The sequence below is a fragment of the Mustela erminea genome, chromosome 11 (assembly GCF_009829155.1).
Source record: "Mustela erminea isolate mMusErm1 chromosome 11, mMusErm1.Pri, whole genome shotgun sequence".
In the NCBI taxonomy this organism is placed as follows: Eukaryota; Metazoa; Chordata; class Mammalia; order Carnivora; family Mustelidae; genus Mustela; species Mustela erminea.
The window spans coordinates 27,256,817-27,282,867 of record NC_045624.1 but is presented as its reverse complement, the minus strand read 5'-3'; the positions used below and the strand labels follow the sequence as shown (position 1 = coordinate 27,282,867).

Here is a 26,051-nt window from a genome sequence, read left to right as displayed (position 1 = left end):
TTTTTTCCCATCCTGTAGGTCATCTTTCATTTTGTTGGCTGTTTCCTCTCTGTGCAAAAGGTTTTCAATTTGATAAATCACATCTATTTTTGCTTCTGTCACCTTTGCTTTTTTATTATCATGACCAAAATATCACTACTAAGGTCAAGGTCAACAAGATTTTCCCTGTATTTCCTTTTAATAGTATTATAGTTTCAGGTCTTATTAACCTATTTGGAGCTGATTTTTGTACGTGGTGTGAGATAAAGGTTGATTTTTTTTTTTTTCTGCATGTGGCTATTCAGTTTTTTCAACATCATTTAGTAAGGAAACTATTCTTTCTCGATGGTATGTTCTTAACTCCATTGTGGGTTTGTTTTGGGGCTTTCTATTTTGTCGCACTGATCTATGTATCTGTTTTTGTGCCAGTATCATACTGTTTGAACTATATAGCTTTGGAATATACTTTGAAATCAGGAAGCGTGATGCCTCCAGCTTTGTTCTTTCTAGAGATTGCTTTGGCTATACAGCTCTTTTGTGGTTCCATACAAATTTTAGGGTTTTTGTTTTTTTGTTTTTTTGTTTTTGTTTCTGTGGGAAATGCCATTGGAATTTTGATAGGGATTAGGTGGAATGTACAGCTCACTTTGGGTAGTATGAACAGTTTAACAATATTAATTCTTGGAAAAATATTTCTTTACTACAAAATAAATGCCAACAGCATGATCCATTTTAAAAAGGGATAAATTCAACTTCATTGAAATAAAAAAAAAATCTGCTATGTTAAAAATACTATTAAGAGAATGCGAAGACAAGCTACAGTCTGAGGAAAAATATTTACGAATCATGTATCTTACAAAGGACTTACATATAAAATCTACAAGGAATTCTCAAAACTCAGTAACGAGAAAACAACTCAATTTTTAGAAGAGGGGTAGTGGGAAAAAGTGTGTGCAGATACTTCACCAAAAAGTTACATGGGTGGTAAAAAAGATGCGTGAAAAGATGCTTAATATTATATGCATTAGGAAATCACAGATTAAAATATAATGGGATACTACTATACATTTAGTGGAATTCCAAAATTAAAAGAGACTGGCAATTCCATCTTCTGACAAGGATGCAGAACTACTGGAACTCTCACATTAGAGATAGGGATGAAACATGGTTCAGCCAGTGTGGAAAGTTTGGCCATCTCTTGTAAAGGTAAATATGCATTTACCAGATGACTCAAAAATCTCACTTCCTACGTATTTAATCCAAAACAATCAATTCACACAAAAACTCACAATCAAGTGTTTGTAGTGATTTTACTCACAAAAGCCCAACACTAAAAAACAGTCTAATGTTCTATAACTGTGAATGGCTAAAAAAGCTCTAGTATGCCCAGACAACAAAAATATTACTCAGCTCTAACAAAAATCAATGATACACTCAAAAACATGGGTGAGTATCACATTTAATATGCTAAAGGAAGGAAGCCTGTTCTCAAAAAGTTACATATAGTGGGATTCCATTTATATGACACACTGGCTTGGGTATAACCATAGATATACAATGCACACCCTTGTCCGTCAAGGGTCAGGTTGCCGGGGGAAGGGCCGACTACAAAGTGGCAGCATGAGGGAACGTGGGGGGAGGAGGCAAGACTATTTCTTATCTTGATTGTGCTATTGATTACATGACTGCATTTGTCAAAACTGACCCCAAATAGTCAAATTTGTTACATGAATGTGTAGAATATTAAAATCTATTACTGCGAATATATAAAAGCTGAGTTAAGTATATAGAGGACTAGAAGGTAGCTTGGACTAGAACATTAATTTGAATAAGAAATAATATAATGGGCAATTTTTCTCTTGGAGTTTTGTTATATATAAATATATATATATATATATATATATATATATATATATATATATGTATTTTTTTAAGATTTTATTTTTAACTAATCTTTCCACCCAATGTGGAGCTCAAACTTATAACCCTGAGATCAAGAATTGCATGTTCTACAGACTGAGGCAGCCAGGCACACTGACTTTTTGTTATATTCTCTTGCGATACAATTAAGTTTTAAAAATCCATTAAAAGGGGGCACCTGGCTGGCTCAGTGGGTTGAAGCCTCTGGCTTCAGCTCAGGTCATCATCTGAGGGTCCTGGAATCGAGCCCCGCATCGGGTTCTCTCCTCAGCGAGGAGCCTGCTTCCTCCTCTCTCCTCTCTGCCTGCCTCTCTGCCTACTTGTGATCTCTGTCTGTCAAATAAATAAATAAAATCTTCTTTTAAAAAATCCATTAAAGGGGTAGCTGGGTGGCTCCATCACTAGAGCGTCCAATTCTTGGTTTCTGCTCAGGTCTGATCTCAGGGTTGTAAGAGAGAACCCCACATCAAGCTCTGGGCTCAGTGGGGACTGTGTTTAGGATTCTCTTTCTCCCTCTGCCTCTACTTCTCCCCATTTGCATGTGTTCTCTCTTTCTTTTGCTCTCTCTAAAAATAAATAAATCTTTAAGAAATAATAACAAATTAAAAATCCATTTAAAATAAAATATAAAATTAATTTTATTTTTCTAAAAGTTTTAACTAGGGTGCCTGGGTGTCTCAGTTGGTTAAGCAACTGACTTCAGCTCATGATCGAGTCCAGCAGGGAGTCTGCTTCTCCCTCTGACCCTCCCCCTTCTCATGTTCTCCTTCTCTCTCTCTCATTCTCTCTCTCTCTCTCTCTCAAATAAATGAATAAAATCTTTTAAAAAATAAAAAATAAGAGTTTTACCTAAATATTTAAATTTTACATCAAAAAAAGAGCGAAATACATGTTTAGCTGGCTTCTTAATAAATTATAACTCTAAATATAATCATTAGAATAAAACACTATTTAGAATTCTTTTGTAAACCACTCCCTTCCAAACTTAAAAGTGTTTTAAATAGTTTTGGACAGTAAGAAGGCATTAAGATACTTTCCTTGGCTTGAGATAGCAAAATCCTCATAGAGACCTAAGCATGTTGGAGTTGGAAATGGTAGTTTAATTCAAATACATGTTACACTTGGAAGCTCTCTCAGGATATCTGTTCAGTCATAACTATGACTAAGCAATAAGTCTTATAAAGAAACACAAAAAACACAAACAAGGCACATGTAGAATCCCAGAAATGAAGAGTTTAACTCTCTGAGGCCTCATGAAGGAAGGGACCCATGAATTAAATGTCAGAAAATGAAGAAGAGTTAGCTGAGTGAAGTAGGGGACAGCATTCCAGGTGGAAATAGCAGTGTGTTCAAAAGCATGATAGTGTGAGAGAACAGGATTGCTCAGTGTAATATTCAGTTTGGTTCAGAGAGTGGGGAAGAATTCGAACTTAAAAATACAGACACAGAAGAAATTAAATGACTACATTTAATTTATTGACATAAAAGACAATCATTCAAAAGAGATTTCACCAACAAGATGGTCTTCCACATGGGCCCCAAGTTAAAGCATTAAAACAAAATTTGAACGTACTTCAATTTACTATGGCATATCTCAGAATTCTGAGAAAGGAATAAAGGAAAAAAAGTAGAGTACCTTAAGATGTCTTGCAACTTCTGGATTAAATAGAGGTGTTTTGATGTAATGAAAAAAGAGCGTTGCAATTCTTTTTCTGAGTCCTTCAAGATTACGATGTTTGACTCCTCTCATTATAAGGTCCACCTCTCTGTCAATCAATTCTAGAATTTCCTGAGTCAGTTTACATTCATGTTCCTATAAAAAACACAAACATATTCACTACAGAATTTTAAAGCCACTAAGTTATTTTTCAAAATTACCACCAAACTGAAAACTATATTCTAAAATAAAGAAATTCCAAAAGAAACTGGTAGGAGTATAAATTGGTTCAATTAACTTGGAAAAAACTTGACATCATCTAGTAGAGCTTCAGATATGTGTAATCTGTAATCTACCAATTCTACTCTTTAGGTGCTTTAGAGAAATGTGCATATAGAATCATTGTTCATAATAATTCAAAATTAGAAACAACCAAATATCCACAAATAAATTGATGACATAAACAAGTGATGGCTTATTCATAGAATACATATATTGATAGAATATCACATGTATAGAAATGAATACAGCTATATACAATACCAAACCAATCTTACAAATTAATGTTGTTGAGCAAAAGCAGCAAGACACAGTATCATTCCATTTAAATAAAATCCAAAAGTAAGCAACACTAAACTATATTATTTAAAGATATATGTAGATATATATATACATACATATATATATATATATATACACATACACACACACATACATACATCATACATAGGTGGTAAAAATATAAAGAGAATCAAGGAAATGACTGCTGTGAAAGTCAACATTCTAGGGGATGAGAAGGTGAACTGGGATTTCAAAGAGAAAGAGGGATATTCACAATGTTGGCAATGTTCTGTTCTGGGTCTGAGACAGGTTACATGGTTGATGACTTCATATTTGTTAAATTGTATATACATGTATATTTTACATATTTTTTTCTGAAAATTTGTATAATTTACAATAATTTTTTGATAAAGTCACATAAATGAATATGGTTGAAAAGGAAAGCCCCAAATAGGAGTCAGGTGATTAAGGTAGGATCTATGAGTGGTAAAACAGAAGAATGTTGCTCCAACTGCTCAAGAGAGGATTAAAAGAAACACAGTTTAAATGAGGAGTCAGAACCTGAAGTCAGTGTAACTGTAAAATAATGTTCTTCTGCACCTTTTAATACATTCTTGGTAAAGCTAACTCAAGAGTCTGTATCAGGGGTCCTTGACCATAAAGGCATATCACAATGATCTAGGGGAGATTTTTAGATTTTTAAAGGTTTTAACATTGCCCTCCCACTTGAGGATCCAATTTAACTTCTCTGAAATGGGGCCTAGATATTATCCCTTATTCATTGATTCCCATATTCTCTCTCTTTCAGTCTCTCTCCTGTCTCTGTGAATCTTGCTCTCTCTTTCAAGCTCTCCAGATGATTCTAATGTGTACTCAGGTTTAAGATTCCCTGGTCTCTCTTAGTAATCATCATCAAAGTAATACCTATAATTCATTGAGGGCTCCCTATTTGTAAGCACTGAGATATATAGATTATAGTTATTTATATTTTATAAATATATATGTACATATATATACACACATATATTTATATCCTCTAAGCAACTAATTCTATAAATGATGAAACCGATTTTCAGAAATATTAAATAACTTATCTAATATAATATAGCCATAATGAATAGATCCAGAATTTGAGTCATGTTTAAAAGCCTTAATCCTCTATCAAAATATTGTTAAATAAATATACATGTAGATATACTAGGTTAAACATATTATTTAAAACATGCATAATTTATTTTTATAAGCCTACCCTTTGTTTTTGTTTTCTTTCTATTGTCATCAACCAGTTTATGTTCCTAAGTATGTCAGGAGGATTTCTAACTGTATTCTTCCCTACCTGCACTCTTTTTTCCAATCTGGCTTTTTTACTGCCCACCATGGATATCATACTCATTTCCAACCTCTGGACCTACTGCTTCTCACTTTCTTCCCAACTATTTCTATCTTCCAATGTTAGTCACTACCCAAACATCTATAAAAAGGTAATCTAGAACAAAGGCAGTCAATGCCTTTGTTCTCAAGATGAGAAGAAATGGGGGCACCTGGGTGTCTCAGCTGGATAAGTGTGGCTCAGGTCATGACCTCAGAGCCCTGGGATAGAGCCCAGCGTTGGGAAGTCTGCTTCTCCCTCTCCTTCTGCTGCTTCCCTCCACTCCTGCTCTCTCTCCAAAATAAATAAATAAAGTTGTAAAAAAAAAAAAATGGGGAGAAATACAAGAGGTCTATGGAGACTTACTTTCCAACAAGAACAATCATTCAACCACTTAAAGTGTCTTAAATCAATAAAGAGAAAAAAATTAAAATATTCTAATGCCACTTTAAAACTGCTAAAAATAAAATTTTCACTGAAAAGGGTCAAAATATATAGACAATTGCTGTTTTATTGAACTGAGTTGAGTATTAATCCCCATGTATTTGCATCCACTGCATAGATATGGATATATTTATGTTTAGAATATTCATTTTGCTATATTTATATTTATTACATATCATAATATATGGTTTGAGAACTTTTAGATAAATATTAATGCATAAACCACATCCTCCCCGAAGTACAACAAAATAATATAGCTGTTGACAAAATAAATTCATATATATAAACATTGATCAATCATCTTTACAATTGATACAAAACAGTTTATTGTAGTATTCATTTTTTAAGAATTGATAGTAATAACTTAAAACTAAGAGAAAGTTAATGTACCTTCACAGTATGTTTAAGCGTTAGGAGTACATCCAGCCTTTCATCTTGAGAGATATTTTTCAGCAGAATGCACTTATAGATGTTCTGCAGCTCTCTGGCTCTGATGGTAAACTGTGTATCCATCTCAATTATTTTGCCACTCAATGTTCTCCATACCTTTGGAGCTGAACACTTAAAAATAATATTATGTTTATAATTATCAGTTAATGAAAGTTTAAAAAATAATTTTGTTACTTCTGTTAAAAGCTAACTTAGTATCATATGCTTTATGAATAAAAGTATCACTAAAACTTGAGGAAATTAATTGAGGAATTTGTAGACCATGGGAAAGTAAAACATTTTAGGGAAAAATATATATATAAAAGAGCTATTCAGTCTGCCTAAATGCAAACATTCCTACAGGGTTCAGAATTTGCTACTAGTTTGTACTAATCAGTATGTCGAATGGCTTAATGGGTATACGGAATAACTCATTACCCTTTGGGAAAAGGCATGCTATTTGGAATGTGTAAAAATATAATCTGCTTGGTTTTACTGATTTATAGAAATGTGTCTTGATCATGCTTTGCCAATTGAAAACAACTTTTGAGGAGCAATGGTTATAATCCTCAAAGCACTAGACCTACAGATACTACAAAACGGGACTCTGTGAGTTAAGGTTTTGTTTTCCATAACATAAATCTATAACAAGTTAACAGTTCCTTACAAAGCAGATGTCCTGGTCAAACAGCTATATTTAGCTATCTTAGCAGTGCTGTGGTCCCAGCTGATGGGACTCCCTATTTCCCTATTCTCACTCCCTATTTCCAAATCTGGACTGGTGCCTCCCAACCTAGCCCACCCCAGGAACTGAGGGTTAAAAATGGCTTTCCCTTGCCCTGAAACTCATCTGCAGACTCTTGGGCTAAGAATTCAGGAGATAGAGTGTGGAGTAAGACACCAGAGACACCACTGCAATCTCTAATGAAGATTAAGTCTGTGTTTGACACTGCTCCTATTCCTTCTAACTGAGACTTTAAGAAAAGATGCATCCACCTAGAAATTTCACAGTGAAAACTCACTATTTTCTCCTCTCCTTTGTGGTCATAAAGCTACTCAATTTCTTTCCCTGATGTTAATCTGTCAGAAACAAGGCTATTTTGATGATGACTATTAATTGTCCAAATGCTGGATTTTTTATATGCTGAATGGTAATTGCTTTGGAGACCTGCAGTCCAATTTATGCCATACTTGAAGCCATTTAAATCTTAGATTTGATACAATTTAAAGTTTAAACAGAAGCCCATGTATAGGAACAAATCATCAGGAATGCAGACTAGCCAAATAGAGAAATAATATAAGGTTGTATTTAGAATGACAGTATTATGAGGAATTTTTAGTTGCAGACTTAAATTACTTTTAAATTTTTTTTTGCATTTCATATTAGCTAAATTGCATTGAAAACTGAAAAGAACCATCTAAAAACAACATTATTTGATATGTTTTCAAAGGAATGGCAGCATTTTCTGAACAAAGCCAAAATAAGTGCTGTTCAGAGCTAGGAATTTTCATCAGAAACTTTAGATTTCAGTTCTAGTTTTAATTCAACAAATGAGAGGCTGTAAGCCTATAACAAATCTATATTCTTAGGGCATAAACCTAATATTAAATAATGTACTACAATTTAGCAAACTGATAGAATTAACTCAAATTTATAAAGGATTATAAAAGGGAAATAGCTCAGTAAGAAAATATCTTATAGGGGCACCTGGGTGGCTGAGTCGGTTGAGAGTCTGCCTTCAGCTCAGCTCAGCTGGATCAAGCTCTTCTGAGACCCTCATCAGCAAGGAGTCTGCTTCTCCCTTTCCCTCTGCCCCTCCCCCTGCTCATGTGCTCTCGCTCTCTCTCTCTCTCTCTCTGTCCTGCTCTAACTAAAAAAAACAAAAAACAAACAAAAAAAAACTTTAAAAAAGAAAATATTTAGTCATTTAATTATTATTACTTAGAAACAAATAAATATATATATTGTTTTAAATAGATATAACCTTGTTTGGGGTAGGCCTCAGAGTGTTACTTAAAGTTTAATGTTTGTTTCAAGGCTCCTTTTTAAAAAGTTTTAAGGTATAAGCAATCTTAGGATAAGTTTCATATTGTGATATTTTAAAGTCTAACTAATATCTTTATCTTTCCATACAATTTTCTTCAGGGTGGTTCTATTAAATGCAATTTCCTTTCTTTCAGTAATGTGGACAAAACCTTTTGCTCTGCAGGCAGTAACTTACTTCATTTGTAATAATCCAAGCATAACTACCTTTTAATGAAATGCCTAGTTCATCTACTAGATTGTAATTTAGCTGGTAAGACTGATTTAACTCCATCTCCCCTCCAAGTTTTTAGCCCTATATAATATGGTATGATATGGTAATATCTTGGATTTTTTCCAAATACATTCAATGTCCAAATCCTTCCCAGCCTCCAAGTTTTAATTCAAACCCAACCTTTTCCATAAAAATGCTTAACTACTATGTTTTGAACCAATAACATTGCTGGTATCTGAAGGGCTACTGTGAACACATTTGCTACTTGTGAACACACACATGCACATACACAAGTATCCAGTGTGTCTATTTCAATCACTCAGGGCAATGAAATTTAAATCCAAATTGTTCTATAGTTATCTTGTTTGTTAATTTTATTTCTCCCGAAAGATTATAAGAAATAAATCTCTCACATAGTTCTGTATATCTGATAGGGCCTACGATACTCATTCATTCATTCATTCAACAAATATTTGTTGTGTTTACTATATATTAGTGAATTAGGCAGAGTAAATAAAATAATATACTGACTTCAAGAACTCTCAAAAATAATAATATGTAAAGATAAGAAAATAAGTAATTAAAATAAAGAGTGATTATGCTTGATGATTGCAGGTAAATAGGAAACTAACCACAGGCTGCTATGAAGCAATTATTGGGTGAAAAAAAAATCGTATCCAAGATGAAACCTGAAAAATAACCAGGAATTAGCCAGAGTAAAGGGAACTGAGCGATATAATCAAAGAATCCTGGATTTGAAGTTTGAGTTTCTCTAGTTAGCAGTAAAAGATAGAAAAAAATTCTGTTTGACAAAGCTGTTTTTACACTTGGATATATTTCTGCCAACACTGATAACCTGGTCTTCATTCAAGTCTGAGCTTCTTTGATTTCAGGCCTTAAGGTATTTTTTTTTTTTTTAACTCTGACACAGGAAAATGCGTCAACCTTGCTTGTGTCTCTTTCTTATTTTCTTTTTTCTTTGAATGCTTTGGCTGTAATAAGAGATGTACAACAATCATGTTCTTAAATGGCTTTGGGAAACAGGAGCGTAATAAATTCCATTAAGCTGCCAACAATTGAGACAGGGCAGACTCCGGAGGAGAGAAACAGAAGAACAGCAGGAAGACACATTTCAAGGAAGGGAAGGTGGAGAGATAACAAAAACCTTGAGAGCAGCAGGCTTCCACAGAAGAGGAGAAATGACTGCACTGGGAGAGGAGGGCTTTCTTCCTCCTAAATTAATACTCAGGTCCACAAGGGCACAAATTAAGAATAACCCTAACCCCCCAAAAGCTACTGCGTAGTGATCAACTTTTCTTTTACAACAGCAAAGGGGTTTTGTTCATACACAGAGGACACCCCTGTGAACTACGGTGCTCAGAGAGAAGCAAAAATCGGTTGCATTTTTCTATCCCATTAGCTGTTGGCCATCAGAGCATGGGGGAGAAAAAAAAAATTAAATGACAGAACTCACAAGGACTGCAGTTTTTTTAGCTAGTGACTATGAGAAGTGGTATATGAATCAAAGAAATAAATGGCCTTGACTCTAGAGAAAATGTCCTGAAGAAATTCAAATTGTCTCTTTAACACAGTTGGGGTGAAGAGAACCCAAGATACACTAGAAACTGGCTGATGCTTTTTTATTCGAATTTCTTGGCCTGCTTTTTTTCATCTCTATTGGCTGCCAAGGTCAATGTTTGATGTGTTAAAGGTGTTAAAATTACAGATTATTTAACTAATACTTCAAAAAAAATCTTTAGATTAAGCCTTTTATGGAGAATGAAGACTTAGTATGAATCCATAATAGCTGATTAATTTAATGCCTTGATTGGACTATTGGAAATAACAGCATTCATTACTCAGAAATTCTATGTGCAGGATAAGAGGATTAAAAATATTAGTTCAGTAAACCATGTAATATTTAAATACAATGTAGTTAAACTAAAACCAAACATAAAATTTTATTCTCCAAAGTTATTTCCAAATTATAGGAAAATAAATATTTTCATTATATATCTATACATTTCAGGGCTAAATGCGGATTTTAAAGTCTGCATTATAGCTCTGATCATTAGTTTTGACATCTGAAAAACTCTGACATAGATTGGTTTCAGGGATTAATTGATTCTAAGCTACTTTTTCTTAGTAATGAAAAAAACCTGCTGGATAATAAGTTATTTCAAGTTTTATGAAATCAGCACTGTCTCTACCTGAATATTAGAGACAGTGCTAGATGTGGGGGAGGGAAGAGGCAGACAGGCCTAAAGAGGAGTAGATATTATAGCAGTATTTCCAAGCAAAGACTATAGAATCTATCTTTATTGGTCGGTTATTTATTTATTTATTTATTTGACAGAGAGAGAGAGAGAGAGATACAGCGAGACAGGGAACACAAGCAGAGGCAGGGGGAGTAAGAGAGGGAGAAGCCAACTCCCCACCCAGCAGGAAGCCCAGAACCCTGGGATCATGACCTGAGCTGAAGGCAGATACTTAACACACTTAAGACTGAGCCACCCAGGTGCCCCTAACTCTATTGTTTTCTATAATGTTTAGTATGGCATCCTATACAAAAAAGTGATTTAAATGAATTTAAATAGAGTAACAAAGATTTTGTAATTTACCATAACAGGTTAAAAGTAGGCCAAAGTCACTGTTAGTCAATATTTTTAAGGACTAGACTAATTAAGCTATGTAATGGATTAGAATCAACTTCAAGCGTAGTAGTGCCAACCTGTGGATGTGTTTTCCTTGCCCTGAACAACATTTTGGTCAAAACTAAGGTTAAGATTCCCTTGTATCAGCTAAAATGTCCATTTCCTTTAAATCTTAGCCTGAGGATTGGTTTATCAGCTAAGGTAACTGTGAATTTAGAATTCAAATTCTAAAACCTATAACTCACAAAAAACCTTTCCCCTGATTTCTACAAGTTCTTGTGGCTAATTTTTCCCTTTTTCCTTCAGTCTTCTGGTCTTGCTTGCATCCTTTTGTGTTGTCCTGAATCAGTGTGGACACTAAGCCCCAATCATTTCTATTGTCCCGTATCCTCTTATTGACAACAACAACAACAACAACAACAACAAAAAAAAAAAAAGAACGAAAAGAAAAGAAAGAAAAAGAAAAAGATAAAATCTTGCCCTTAATCATTTATTTAGTAAAAAGTCACATTGTGCCCATTGCCTTCCAACTGTCTCCTCACTCGACTTTCTCTTTTTCTCTTATGGCAACACTCAAAGACTTCCATCTTCTTGGCAATTCTTTCTATACTTAGGATCTTTCAGGGTCTTAGTTCCTACCCCAAAAACTTAACAGTTTTTACCAAAAAAAAAAAAAAAAAAAAAAAAAAGACTAAGACCATATCCTTCTTTCTCATGAAAATTTTTGTGAACAACATTTCTCCACCTCAATTTTTTTTTTTTTTTTTGGTGAGATTTCAAGACCTTCACACAGTGCTACACTTCATGAGAAAGAGCAATGGGCATCAACGGGCTCCAGAGTCAATATTGTATATGGGGACTTGATCTCTTTATAATTCAAAACAGGTTTAGAAACAATGTTAGACCTGAAGTCTGGGGTAGTGGGGCAGGATGGGAGGGGGTATAAAGACATAAGTAGGATAGATACTGTGTAAGTATTAACAAGAAGGATTTAAAGTAGTTTATAGCAAACAACGCATCAGAGAAAGCCTAACTAGGGACTCCTGTAGAAGTTCTAGCCTCAAACGAGGAAGGGCAGGTGCCACTCATCCTCCCTGTCCACCGCACCTCAGAGGCCCCCAGCTCCTTCAGACATCCTGGGTCTCTGCTGCCCTATGTCCACGCTACCCTTGTGGGTAAGGTTAACGATCAGACACGTAAGGAACACAGTTCCTGGTGGTGAAGCCGGATTCAAGATAAAGAAACTTGCTAAAGGAATAAGTTTAGTTTGAAATATGACTGGAAAAATAGGAATATTATGCCTCCAGCTTTTCTAGAATGAAGAGGTTCAAGAATCTGGAATGACAGTATCTACAGTGCCTAATTTCTTGATAATACCTGAAATACGAAATTACACAACCATTATTTCTGTCCCTTTGTTTTCCTCCCTGCCTTCTCCACAAGCATTTAGTAAAACTCAATGATCAGCACCCTGCTAGGACAGGAGGACACAGAGAGAAAGACTGCTCTTGGTTAAGAAACTCAGTAGCTAAGAATGATTCACAGATGTAAATACAGATATGTAAGTAGATATAACAAAAACTGACCACTATGTACTAAAACTAAAGTGAAACAGGGTCTCATGAAAGTGTATAGCACAGGCTAGAGTAGGACGATCAGCAGATCCCTTCTGGGAGAAGGGGCCTCTGAGCTTGTTTTGAAGGGTACGTAGCTAGCTAGCTACTAAGGAAGGAGGGAAAGGATGCTCTGTGTGGGGCAACACTAGAGGCAGAAGCATGGAAGAAAGCGCGTGGTCTTTCTGAGGCTGTGCAAGTGAATGCGCACAGCTGGAGGAGGGCAGCTATAGTTGCGAGGAGAGATGACAGTGAGACAACAGCAGGACAGGTGAGATGACGAAAATCCTTGCTCCCTGAGGACAGTGAGGAGGGGCAGGAGCAGAGCTGTGTGGAGGGAGGTCACTAGGGCAGCGGTCTGGATGACAGAGGTGAGACTGGAGGCTGAGCCTCATGTGGAGACAGAAAGTGATCCAAATGAGAAGGAAACCCACATTCAACTGAATCACTGTCAAGCTCACACACACACGACAAGACCTCTCATGATCGCAAAAGAGAGGAACTGCTCCACAGCATTTCTTCAGAAGCCTCCCATCCTTTCATTCTCCAGCAGGATCACAGGGCATTCCACCAGGATTCAGATTAGCTGTGGTTCAGGTCTTCGCCTGCCTGGCCTGTTCAGGTACAGGCAAGGTCATCAGGGTGCTATGGCAGAGCCATTTCCCTATACGCAGTAGTAGTGGCTTTGAAAAGATAGAAATAAAGGACTGAGAAGATCATTAAAGTCATAAAACAAACTGGTTGGTGGTTGGATGGGATGTCAAGAGTAATGCCCAGGTGTCGGCCTGAAGCAAATGCACAGATGGCGAAACATCCATGAAGACAAATTATGTGAGTGCCACAAAACAGGATCAGTTTGGAGATGAGGAACCAGTGAGATGGTTTAATTTCAGTGTGGACATGTCAACTTAAGGTGTATTCTTGGGACACCCAGAGAGCAATAACAATAGGCAATTGAATATGTAATTTGGAAGCTCCTGAGAGGGGTCTGGTTTGGACCTGCAGGGAGTTCCAGCCTGTAGGTAGTAGTTAAAGCCACAGGAAAATTGAGATCAAACAGGAGAGTGTATTAGTAAAATGAGAGGGCATTTATAGTATCAAAAAAACAAGTTTTTAAAGAATGAATATTCTCAAATAACAAGAAGCATACAACTTGAGTCATCATAGGCAAAGATCCTGAAGAACTCTATCAACTCTATCTCTTTTCTTCTTGTGTCTGGAATGGCTTTTAATTGTTGGGAAAGATCAGATTTACAAAAGGAGATCAGTCACTATGGAAACACGCTATGCAATCAATATCAAATGGGCCATTTCAACAAGAAAAGATAATTAGTTTTTCCCTTAAGTGTACGTTTTCATGGTTTTCAATAATCATATATGTTTTTGATCAGAAAGTTCTAGTCAGTTAATGACCTGGTGAGCAGAAGCAAAAACACAAATCTCTTTTCCCCAGGTTGCTTTCTATGAGACAGCCCCAACGCAGACATTTTGTGACTTCAATAGCTCTCCATTTCATCAGGGTGTGCAATTCTTCTAACTCCCAGAGCCAGCCTAAAGCTAAATGAACAGTCCCAAGGAAGGTATCTTTATTTTTTCCTTCATGGCCAAAACCTTTTAGTTAAGAACATATTGATTTCATGTTAATTGTCAACTATTAGTCTAGGCCACAGCTAAAAGTCTAAAGCTGTAACAGAAAAAAGGAAAACACACACACAAATTTTAAACATGCGTACAATGTAAGTCTCTTCATTAGTTTATTATTCTACATTCTTAAACTCAGGATACATTCTTATTTAAATAATTGTTACTTTACTAACCTTATCCAAAAAAGCTTGTATTGATGCTTCCCGGTTTGCCATATATGCGATGTATCTATGCCTCCCAATGGAAGCAATTATCTGGGCCTCTTTCTCCAGAAGTTCACATAGAGCAGCTTTCCTTTCAGCTCCAGTGAAAGACTGGTTAATGCGTGCAAATTCTTCTTGCTTCCAGACTAGAAGAATAACATGAAAAACTCTTTGAGTTTTTAAAATCCCACATCTTTTCAGAAAAATTTTTTACCTCATATCCTGACAAACAGTATTTTATTTGTATGTCAATTTAAATAAAATTATACATGAATATAAGCATCCATATTGTACACCTGACATATGAAAAAATAGGATAAAATGGAAGCTGAGAAACTTAAAGCAATAATATTCGAGTCAAATAAAGGGAAGATGAAGGAAATCAGCCCAGATAATGTTACATTATGCCTCCAAGTAACCGCGTGCTCCCCCCAATATTGAAAAATATACGGTTTGGGTGTGTAGCAGCCATGAACATGTACTACTCAGATCCCCCTTCAAGAATAGGAGTTTTTGCCAACTAAGCCAAATAAGGCAGTCAGAAAGACAAATACCATATAATCTCACTCAGATGTGGAATTTAAGAAACAAAACAAACGAACAAAGGGGGCGGTGAAAAAAGAGAGGGGGGCAAACCAAGAAGCAGACTCATAACTCTAGAGAACAAACAGATGGCTACCAGAGAGGAGGTGCGTGGGAGGAAGGGAAACAGGTGATGGGGATTAAGCATCCACTTTTTCGGGTGCCCTGTGGGCTCATTCAGTGGAGCCTGTAACTCTTGATCTTGGAGTTGTGAGATTGAGTGCCACCTTGGGTACAGAGCTTACTCAGAAAAAAAAAAGAGAAAAGAAAAGAAAATGATTAAAAAAAAAGAAGAAGAATTTCCCTTAGGAAAATAACCCCTCAAAAGAAGATACACAGAGGGTAACATGTTATTTCCTTCCCATATATAGGTATATAAATATATAAGTGTGGTTAATATTTTAATATATATACATTTCCCAAATATATATATATGTTTAGTAATCTGATATATGTGAAAATACCCATCACTGAATTGTTTTTTACCTTTCCAGCTAAATTCCTCCATAAGATGACTCAAATTTTTGTCTTAAAACTAATGTTTTTTTTTTTTTTTTTTAAGATTTATGTATTTATTTTAGCGGCACCTGGGTGACTCAGTTGGTTGAGCAGCTGACTCTTGATTTAAGCTCAGGTCATGATCTGAGGGTCCTGGGATCAAGTCCACAAGGGGCTTTGTGCTCAGCCAGGAATCAGCTTGAGATTCCCTCTCTCCCTCTGCCCCTACCCCTAGTCATGTTCTCTCTCTCTCTCTAAAACAAATTGTTTCTGGCCTTCTTGTGTTATAACCACTGCCTTTGATAATATCTAGTTTTAAAGTTTTATCAAACTATTTCTTCTTCCTCTCAACTTTCCATTTGAAATCATCCTGATCAGGCCAAGGACATGCCACTGATACTCTTTATAAGACTCCACTTTGTCCCTTACCAGGAATACATTATTCAGACACTGCACAGCTTTGTCTGTTGAAAAAGAAGATTTTTAAATTTAAAAGCTAAATTGTCTTCAGCAAAAGGGTTGCAAATTTAAGGCCTAAATTATGAAAGTCCAGAAAATCTATGATTGATGAGTTTATCCTTTAAGAGTAGTTCTACCAACCAAAAGAACTTTTAAAATTTTGACAAAATCCATATATCCAAAGGCAGAATATGAATGAAGAGAAAAATTGCTTGCTTGTGGAAATAATAACTGAGAATATTTATCTCATGGGATTATATAGATGTTCCCAGAAAGCAAATAAAAACTGAATGATATAAGTAAGCCTATTTTACTTCCAGTTTTACATTAGAAACCTTTGGGACCAATAATAAATTTAGGCCACTAGGATATTACTTAAGCTATTCCACCAACCTCAAATAGCAATATACTACTCTCCTAAGATTAATACTTAAGTCCTGGTGCATATATATATATGCACTCCAATTCATTTATATTCATATATATTCAGACTTCACATTTTGCACAAATTACTAATATGATTTTTTAAAAGGGAACAATCCAGTGAAGCTAATTAGAAATTAAAATAATGGGCTTTCATTCCAACAAAATTCTCCATTAGATGAACAACCTCCTGTAAATTTATAGTAAGAAATGGAACATGGCATCAGAGAAATAGCATGTTGCAACTACCGATAAGGAATAGAAACACACAGGAATCAGGAGTAGATGGACAAAACTTACTTTCTTTCTGAATTCACAGTTTCCAGACCTACCTATACAGAAAAAACATTTACGAAAACAAAAGAGATTCTGCCCCCTTTCATAAAACATATGTTCCATGGGGATGATGATAATAAAAACAAAAACAAAATTAGAATACTGAATTAGTTTTCTAGGACTGCCATAACAAAGTATCATACATTGGGTGGCTTAAAAAACAGAAATTTGTTTATGTCCTCACAGTTCTGGAAGACAGAAGTTCAAAATCAAGGTGATGGTAGGGTTAGTTTCTTCTGAGGGCCTCTCTCCTGGTCTAAAGGGACACCATCCTCCAAAGTCTCTACATGATCTTTTGTGTGTGTGTGTGTCTCCTAATCCCCTCTCCTTATAAGGACATCAGTCATACTGGTTAGGGCTCATCCATGTGACCTTATTTTTTTCCAAATTACTTTTTCAAAGGTCCTGTCTCCAAATTCAACTATATTTTGAGGTACTAGGGGCTAGGACTTCAACATATGAATTTTTGGAGGAACACAATTCAGTACATAACAGATGTCAATAGCCACCAATATTTTTAAAGAAAAAGTTATTAAAGGAACTAGTTCATTTGAAAGAATATATTTATTTTATCTCCGTAATTTATCTTCTTGGACAAATAATCCAATTTCCAGGTCCGAAGTTCAACTATAAAATGAAAGGACAGGACTAGTCCTAAAGTCTCTACACATTCTAAAAATTTCTGAGATCTAAACTTGCAATTTTCAAATAAGAAATAGCAGAACATACAAGATTTTGTCCACCACTAGCAACTGATAATCTGCTTTTTAAAATCCTCATTCACAGACTGAAAGCCTAAATGGAGAGAATCAAGAAAGATTCAGTGAACGCCCAGAGCCAGAGTACGTCAATGGACTCCAGAAGATAGAAGTCAAGATAGATTGAGATCAAGAAATAATAATTAGAGAAGGTCAGAAAATGCCATCAGCACAAGTTAAAACAAGGCAAAGGGTTAGCAGATTCAATTCAACAAATATTTACTACATAAAATGAGCAAGGGTCTTATCAGGCGCCCTCCGTACAAATGTACACAGTTAAGAAAGTGGTGTTTACAGAGAATCATGGACAAGGAAAACAGGCTCTGAGCGTAATTCGTGCTGTCAAGAGAAGTTTCCTAAAGATAATGATCCCTACTCTGAAGTAAGAGTGACAATTCAGATCAATGAAAGGAGTCACCTTCAACATACTGCTACAAGAAAGAGGGAAAAAAAACATAAAAATAAAATAGTGTTGCCTGGAAATGGTATTGACTTTCACCCATTACATTTTCTTACATACTCATATTCATTTTCTTAAAATGATATATTTTGCTTTTATTACCAAGGGACGTATTACCCAAAGGAAAAATAATTAGGGGCTGTAATTCAAACTTTGCAATTGCCACAAGGAGCCACAAGAGGGCAGCAGTTTCAAAGACAACACAAAACAACTTCTAAATTATTGAGTTTTAATTTAGAATTTCAGGGCTGGAAGAAAACTAAGAAATGCTTCTCTTATGTAAAAAATTTCATTTTCTCCCATACAAATCATGTGTAGACATACAAAGTATGTGTTTTCTACTTTAATATAGAAAATGGTATAAAATTATTTACCATATAACAGTAACTTATGTATGTATGTCTTTGCGCTTTTAAAGTACTTTCATAAATGCAATACTTATTTTCACTTTATAAAGCCCTGTGCACTAAATATGCCAAAGATCATTAAGTCCTTTTAATTTTTTTTTTTATTATTTATTTAACAGACAGAGATCACAAGTAGGTGGAGAGGCAGGCAGAGAGAGGGGGAAGCAGGCTCTCTGCTCAGCAGAGAGTCCGACGTGGGGCTCGATCCCAGGACCCTGAGACCATGACCTGAGCCAAAGGCAGAGGCCTAACCCACTGAGCCACCCAGGCACCCCCTCATTAAGTCCTGTTATAGATGAAGAACCTAAAGCTTAGAAGTGAGTGACTTGTCCGAATTAATAGCCATTAAACAGAAAAAAGTAGAACCTCACTCAGCAGATTTTCTGTTGTTTGCACAACTGTCTGTCAACCGAGCAAAATAACAATAAAATATCCTTTGATTTTTTTCATATGTGAATTTGGAAAATAATTTGAATAGAGTTCTTTTATGCCAGAAATTAGTTTCATGCTTGTTAGTAAGACCTTTCACAGACATAAGACCTTGCCAACAGTACTGTCTTTTAACTCTTAACACTTAGAAACAAACTTCATTTTCATCTGAGAGAAAATGAAAATGGAAGTGAAGTTTAAAGTAAAACAGAAAGTATTTGCGGAGGTCAACAATTAGGAGAAAGGGAAGGCAGACGTAAAGCTGAAGGAGAAGGCTGTTACCTCAAACACTGCCACATTTCTAAAGCCACTCAATTTTGCATGTTGCCAAAGAGAACAATGTATTAGTATTGCTTGTTATACCAAGTGTTTAATTGTTTCATCTTTTGGTAAATATCATGTTACCATATAGCTATTTAAATAGACCCAACATCTGACACCTAAAATTGAATTCAATTACATGTTCTGTTACTCAAGCTAGAGATGGCTGCATTTCAACATCTTTGGTTTTCCCCTCAGGGACCCACTCATTTATTCTATCAATATTTGTTGGGCATGTGAACTAAGCACAGAAAAAGAAATCATCCAAAAAAAAAAATAATAAGTTATTCTCTCATGGAGATTACCATCCGGTGTTGAAAATTAATGTTAAACAAAAAGATGTGTTGAACTGTGGTGGGGACATAAATGAAAAGTTTTGGGTACAGTGGGAACGGTGATGACAACAGGATATCCAGGTTCTACTGTCAGTCACAGAAGCCTCTGGCAAAATTTAAGCTGAGATTGGAAGGAGGCAATGGGAAAAGGCTTCAAGAACACTGTAGCTACTGCCCTGAGTAGGCAGTGCTTGGCCAGTCAAGTAACTGAAGCTTTTAATTGTGTCAAGGACTAGCACACATCTTGTGGAAGAAATAAGGCATAAAAGTCACTTGTGTTGAGACAATACATTTATACTGATCATTAATGGGTGGGAATTAAAAGGTATTGCCCATCTCCCCTCTAAAGAGCAGAGTCAGAGATAGGCTGTTAAACTGAAGGATTCCAAATTGTTCAGCTCTGAGTTCACAAATTGCCAAGACCATCAGAGAATCAGATTGGACAATACTTCTCTTTTTACCTCACAGGGATGATCAAATGAGATAATACACCAAAACCACGTAATTTACAGAGCAGTATACACATTTTATTTACCCATTGCTAATATAAAAGCATTCCCAATTTTATTCCTGCCTTAATTCTTGTCCCAAATGTAAAACATTATTTATCTCTTCAAATTCTCCAGTCGAAGATTCCCACGACATCATCCTGAAATAATAAGGTTTTTTTTCTGTCTTTAGTAAACCTGTTTTTCCTACTGGTGAAAACTTATAAAACTAATATTTTATGTGAAGGCTATTTCAAACTCACGTTCCAGTGCATTATAAAGAAGCTCAAAATCTTCTTTTGTTTGAGGATTACGCCTCCGGTAATAGTCCAATTTGATCCATTCCTCTTTTTCTTGTATTTTCCTTACTTCTTCCTCTGCTTCCCACTTGAATCTTAACATTTTCTGTCTTTTTAAATTCTCTACCACAACTTTAGCATGCCATTGTCTATAGTAAGTCTGTAGCACTACTACCTATAGTTAAATTAAAAGGAAATAAAAAGTATTCATTATCAACTGTATCAGACAATAACAAAAGGCAATGGTGATTATTTCTATTTCAGTGTAGTAATTACTAGAAAGTACCGAGAGTCTAGGTTTGCCCTATGCCAGGTGTTCTCACACACATTAGAACATACAAGCTGTGGGTAATGCACATCAGCAACTTGGCTTTGAAATCTAGCAAATACGCCTTCCTAGGAGGCAGTTAGTACAATGCTTAAGAGCACAGGCTCTGGAGTAAAATTTAGTCTAAATCTGCCCTCCGCTACTCACTAGTTTTTTTTTAATTTTGATTTTGCATATAAAGCCCTCAGCTTAATATATCACAAGTCTTCAATAAATACCATTATTGTTATGAATATTAATTGTCTCTAGTTTATCTTAACTATCATTAGCTTAGGCTCATATTTAAAACAAAATTTCATTAACTAAACACAAGGCAGGTAGGTTATATGTAGAAGCCACCAAAGGCAGGTTAGATAAAGGAAAGACTTAAGCAAACACGTGTTTGTTAAACTGTGAGAAATATAAGTATGTCTGAGGTTACAGTACAGTACTAAATCCTCAAGAAACTTGCAGCTCAGCTAAGAAAGCTCATATTTGTATTTACTAAACATGTAAATAAAATGTGGAGAGGCTAGATCAAAACTGAGGACAGAGAATATGCTGACTCATCCCTTTACTATAGCCTAATCCTTGGTAATTACAGAAAATCATGTAAGCAGAAATCAATAAGGACATTGGGTCATATTAAAGGAGTCCTTCAAAGGAACAGAAACTCTGAAGAATTCCCTCAAGAAAGGAGACCCGTAGAATAAATTAAAGAATCTATGCCTAATTGTGCACGGGGAAGGTGGAAAGGCAAGTTAGAAAATACAGAAGAGTGAAAGTCTACTCCAGCCCTTAACCAATGGATCCTATGAGCAGAAGGGATGTTCGGGCAATTGATAAGGTAACCGATTGAGAAATGCAGCAACAGAAGTATTTGCCTCTAGGCAAGAACAGTTAGTGTCCCAGAGCCTGGTGACACCCAGGATGAACAGAAGCTCCCTCTTCAGAACACTACCTCTCTTCCACAATCAAGGTTTGGACATCCCCTAAAACTACCCCATAAGGCTGTAGTAAACAAATATGCTTAGCACACTGGACAATGGGGGCTTCAAATACCCTGCCTACACACCGAAGAATAACCAAACATTTGGGAAGAGCCCAAAAAATCTAAGGCAGCTCATTCAACAAAGAAAAGTTTACTTTTGTGTGAAACAGAATTACTAGAACAGTGGTTCACAAAGAGTAATGGTCAGACTAACAGTTTCATCTGGAAAACTGTTAGAAATGCAAATTATCACGCCCCTCGCCAGAGCTACTGAATGAGAAATCCTGGGTAGGGGCACAGATTCTGTATCTTACAAGTTCTCTTGGTGTTCCTGATGCCTGCTAAAGTTTTAGAACCACTGTACTATAGTAAAACAAAACAAAACAAAAATCAAGACCAGACTAGAAAGAGTTAACATTTTCAGAGAAAAAAGGCGGGGGGGACTATTGAATCAATATTTAAAAAACAACAAAAAGATTTTACAAAATTTTTATTTTTTCTTAATTTAAATAAAAATCAATAGAATTCATTTAACTTGGGTGCTATTACACTTATTAAATAGTGACACTAAAACACAGTTGTTTAAACAATAAATACAAGTTTTTCCCTTCTTATATCATAATCCAGGGATTAGCAAGCAGTTTAGAGCTGGTAGAAAGCTCTATAATATTCAACAAATGGCTTCCTACTTTTAGGACCTAGGTGACTGGCCCATTTCTCATCATCTTCCAACCAGTAGAAAGGGAGAAAAAGACAAAAGAATGGCAACTCAGGCCTGGGTTGCAATGTCACAAGCAATGTCACAAACAACAGTAATCTCAGTGCAAAAAAAAAAAAAAAAACCCACAAAAAAACAAAAACAAACCAGCCAGCAACTCAGCTGAGATTGTCTTCTGGAGCAAGCAATAGACAGGCAGACTAGCCAGAAATTAGTCAGGGAGATCAGGAAAATGAGATAGCCATAGTGAGCCATGATAACCTCCCAAATATCCCTAGTAGCATAAAGGCTGAACACATGTACGAGGATAAACACATATTCAGAGAGCGGAAAAGGTATTCCCTGTTTCCATATCCCAGGCTGCGAGGTCTTGTGCAGAAGAAACGCAAGAAGAAAACACAGCAGAAAGTAAAAGCCAGGATATAAAGAAACTGAACTTATCTGGACTTTGAATGCATCTTTCAGTATACACATGGGTCTATTAGCTAAAGTGGAAGTTTTTGTTTTTGTTTTGTTTTAAAGTGGAAGCTTTACCAGATCAAGGAATTTGAGCACAACCTCTGGTCAATCATTACCTAACCATTAGGCAATGCTAAACCAGGGATCCTCAGGAAGGCAAATTTAGAAATAGAAAAACAACAACAACAACAAATTGACCAGAGACATCAATGACTACCTACTGTGATAGAGACAGACCCTAAAGCAGGTTTTAGCAATGGCACTGTTGATACTTTGGACAAGATAATTATCTGTTGCAGTGGGGCTAGTGTTCCTATGCTTATAGGATGTCTGACAGCATCCTTGTTTTCTACCCATTAAAGCATGGTAGCACCCCCCGCATGTCATCATATCAAAAATGTCTCTGACAATGTAAAATGTTGCTAATAAGCACATGAAAAGATATTCAATATCATTAGCCTTCAGGGTATGCAAATCAAAACCACAATGAGATATCCCTTCACACTTACTAGGACATCTGTAATGAAAAATATAGACAGTAACAAGTGTCAATGAGGATGTGAAGATATGTGAAGATATTGGAATCCTTGTCCACTTCTGGTGGGACATAAAATGGTGCAGCTGCTTTGAAAAACAGTCTGGCAGTTCCTCAAAAAGGTTAGACATATACTTACCAAATGATCCAGTAATTACACTCCTGGACATATACCCAAGAGCAATGAAAATATATGTCCACATAAAAATTCATACACAAATGTTTATGGCAGCTTTATTCCTAACAGCCAATAAGTGGAAACAGCTCAAATGTCCATCAACCGATAAATAAACAAAATTCAGTATATACATTGGCATGGATACAATAGGTATATCCAGTTGAGTATATACAATGGGATATTATTCTGTAATATAAAAGAATGAAGTATTGGTACATGTCACAACATGGAAGAGCCTTGAAAACATTATGCTATGTTTTTAAAAAGCCAAGCACAAAAGATTACATATTGTATGATTCCACGTATATGAAATATCCAAAATAGGTAAACCAACAGAGGCAGAAAGTAATTAGTGGTTTCCTGAGGCAGAAAACATTGGAGGGAAATAGGGACTGACTGCTATTGGGTCAGGATTTTTTTTTCTGGGATGATGAGAACATTCTAGATATTGTATAACTCTGTGTGTAATAAAAATCATTGAATTGTATACTTTTTAAAAAGTATATATTATATTGAAAAAAGGGTTTTAAATGGGAAAAAAACCCAAAAGAATTAAAATGTTTCATTGGAAAATACCTATTTAACATAAAAGACAGCAAAGGAAGAAGAAAGGACAAGAGAGACATCTGACATACAGAAAACAAATAGCAAATGGCTGATATATTCCAACCTTAACAATAATTACATTAAATATAAATGTATTAAATACTTCAATCACAAGGTAGAGATTATCAGACTAGATAAAAAGACAAAATCAAATTATATTCTGTCTATAGAGAAATATTCTAGATTAAGACTCAAATAGGTTGAAAGTAAAAGGACAGAAAAAGATAGACCATGCAAACAATAACATAAAAGAGTTGGAGTGGCTATGTTAATATCAGAGAAAACAGACTTCGGTGTCCTTTTGGTTTCAATTACTCTGGAAAGCCCCCTAGGTGATTCTACTGTCCCAATGATTAAGGCCAAGGTATAGAGAAGACAAAGCTAACAATGCCCGAAGGTAACACACAGACCCTTAGGAATCCCTAAGAGAAAGGGAAGGAAGGATTAGGGGCATTTAGGATTATGGTTCCTTCTACTGGGGGGAGACTGGAGATAAAAACTGCTTTTAATACCAGTGAAACAGAACACACACTAATGAAGATTCTCTCCTTGACCAAACTAATCAGGCCCCTCTGAGCAGTTTTCTAATAAGGCCTCAACTTTTGGGCTTCTGTGATCATGTCTGAATTGTTCAATTTTAGGAAAAGCCTGCTCAGTCAGTTTAACCAGGATCCCATCCTCAATATTTAATGAGGATCTTATATAAGAAAATTTGATCTTATAATATACTTATATGGCTCCAGACAATGCCTAATCAACTCTGGTCTGCCTTCAATAAAAAATCCTGTTTAGGATGGTTTAGCCAGAATCTCCCCTTACCTGTGATGTTTTCTTAGTAATTTTCCATCCACTGACCTCTACCCTACGCCCTGGCTATAAATTTCCACTTTTCCTTGTATTTAGAGTTGAGCCCAGACTCTTTCCCTGACCAAAAAACCCCATTGTAGTAGCCCTTCCTAAAAAAGTCTGCCTTACCATCTTCAGTTTGTGTTGAGTAATTTTTTCTTTAACAGCACCCATGAGGGTTGTTTTGTAAGCTAGTGTGGCTTAAGGAAACACACAAAAATGCACACAGAGCAACTGGCTCATTTCTTTCATTCTTAGTAATAGTATTCACTCATAATAAAAGTTATCTTACCGACTGTAATCTTTGAGCATGGTATTCTGCTGCCGAAAAATAATTTCCTGGTTTTATCAGTTTATCAGTCATGTTTGATACATATACACCAATTTTAGTCATCTGTGTGGCTGTTGTATTTGTAGTCTGTTGGAGCTTTTTTCTCTGAAGAACTGTCTAAAATCAAAACATAAAAATTTAAATATCTACTATGTACACATCTAAGTGAGTAAAGAGGACATTTTTCTGTGTTCAGTTAATTTTCTGTTATTGTTTGAATTACTGTATAATTCCTTGGAAGATTTTCACTTAATTTTTTTAGGTTTTTATTTAAATTCCAGTTAGTTAACATACAGTGTAATATTAGCTTCAGATGTACAACAGAGTGACTCAACCCTTCATGCATCACAAGTGCACTCCCTAATCCCCATCACCTATCTACCCAACCCCTCACCTCCTCCCCTCTGGTAACCATCAGTTTGTTCTCCATAGTTTAGAGTCTGTTTTTTGGTTTGCCTCTCTACCTCTCTATCTCTCTTTTTTCCCCTTTGCTTGTTTTGTTTCTTAAATTTCACATATGATTGAAATCAGACAGTATTTGTCTTTCTCTGACT

General features: G+C 35.7%; 1 protein-coding gene and 1 long non-coding RNA gene across 3 annotated transcripts in view; one reads left to right on the top strand and one right to left on the bottom strand.

Annotated features, from left to right (window-relative positions):
* LOC116568663 overlaps positions 1–14,469 on the top strand; it is a 29,078-nt gene extending 14,609 nt beyond the window's left edge. The window contains exon 3 of the long non-coding RNA XR_004276719.1: positions 14,338–14,469. This is a non-coding gene — a long non-coding RNA (uncharacterized LOC116568663). The remainder of the gene's footprint in view (positions 1–14,337) is intronic.
* LOC116568657 (solute carrier family 13 member 1) overlaps positions 1–26,051 on the bottom strand; it is a 323,245-nt gene that overhangs the window by 278,871 nt on the left and 18,323 nt on the right. For both annotated transcript variants that reach the window (XM_032304209.1, XM_032304210.1), the window contains exons 6-10: positions 25,459–25,614; positions 20,491–20,701; positions 14,702–14,877; positions 6,321–6,491; positions 3,536–3,712 (exon numbers count right to left, since the gene is read on the bottom strand). In XM_032304209.1, the coding sequence (XP_032160100.1) occupies positions 3,536–3,712; positions 6,321–6,491; positions 14,702–14,877; positions 20,491–20,701; positions 25,459–25,614 (891 nt within the window). The remainder of the gene's footprint in view (positions 1–3,535; positions 3,713–6,320; positions 6,492–14,701; positions 14,878–20,490; positions 20,702–25,458; positions 25,615–26,051) is intronic.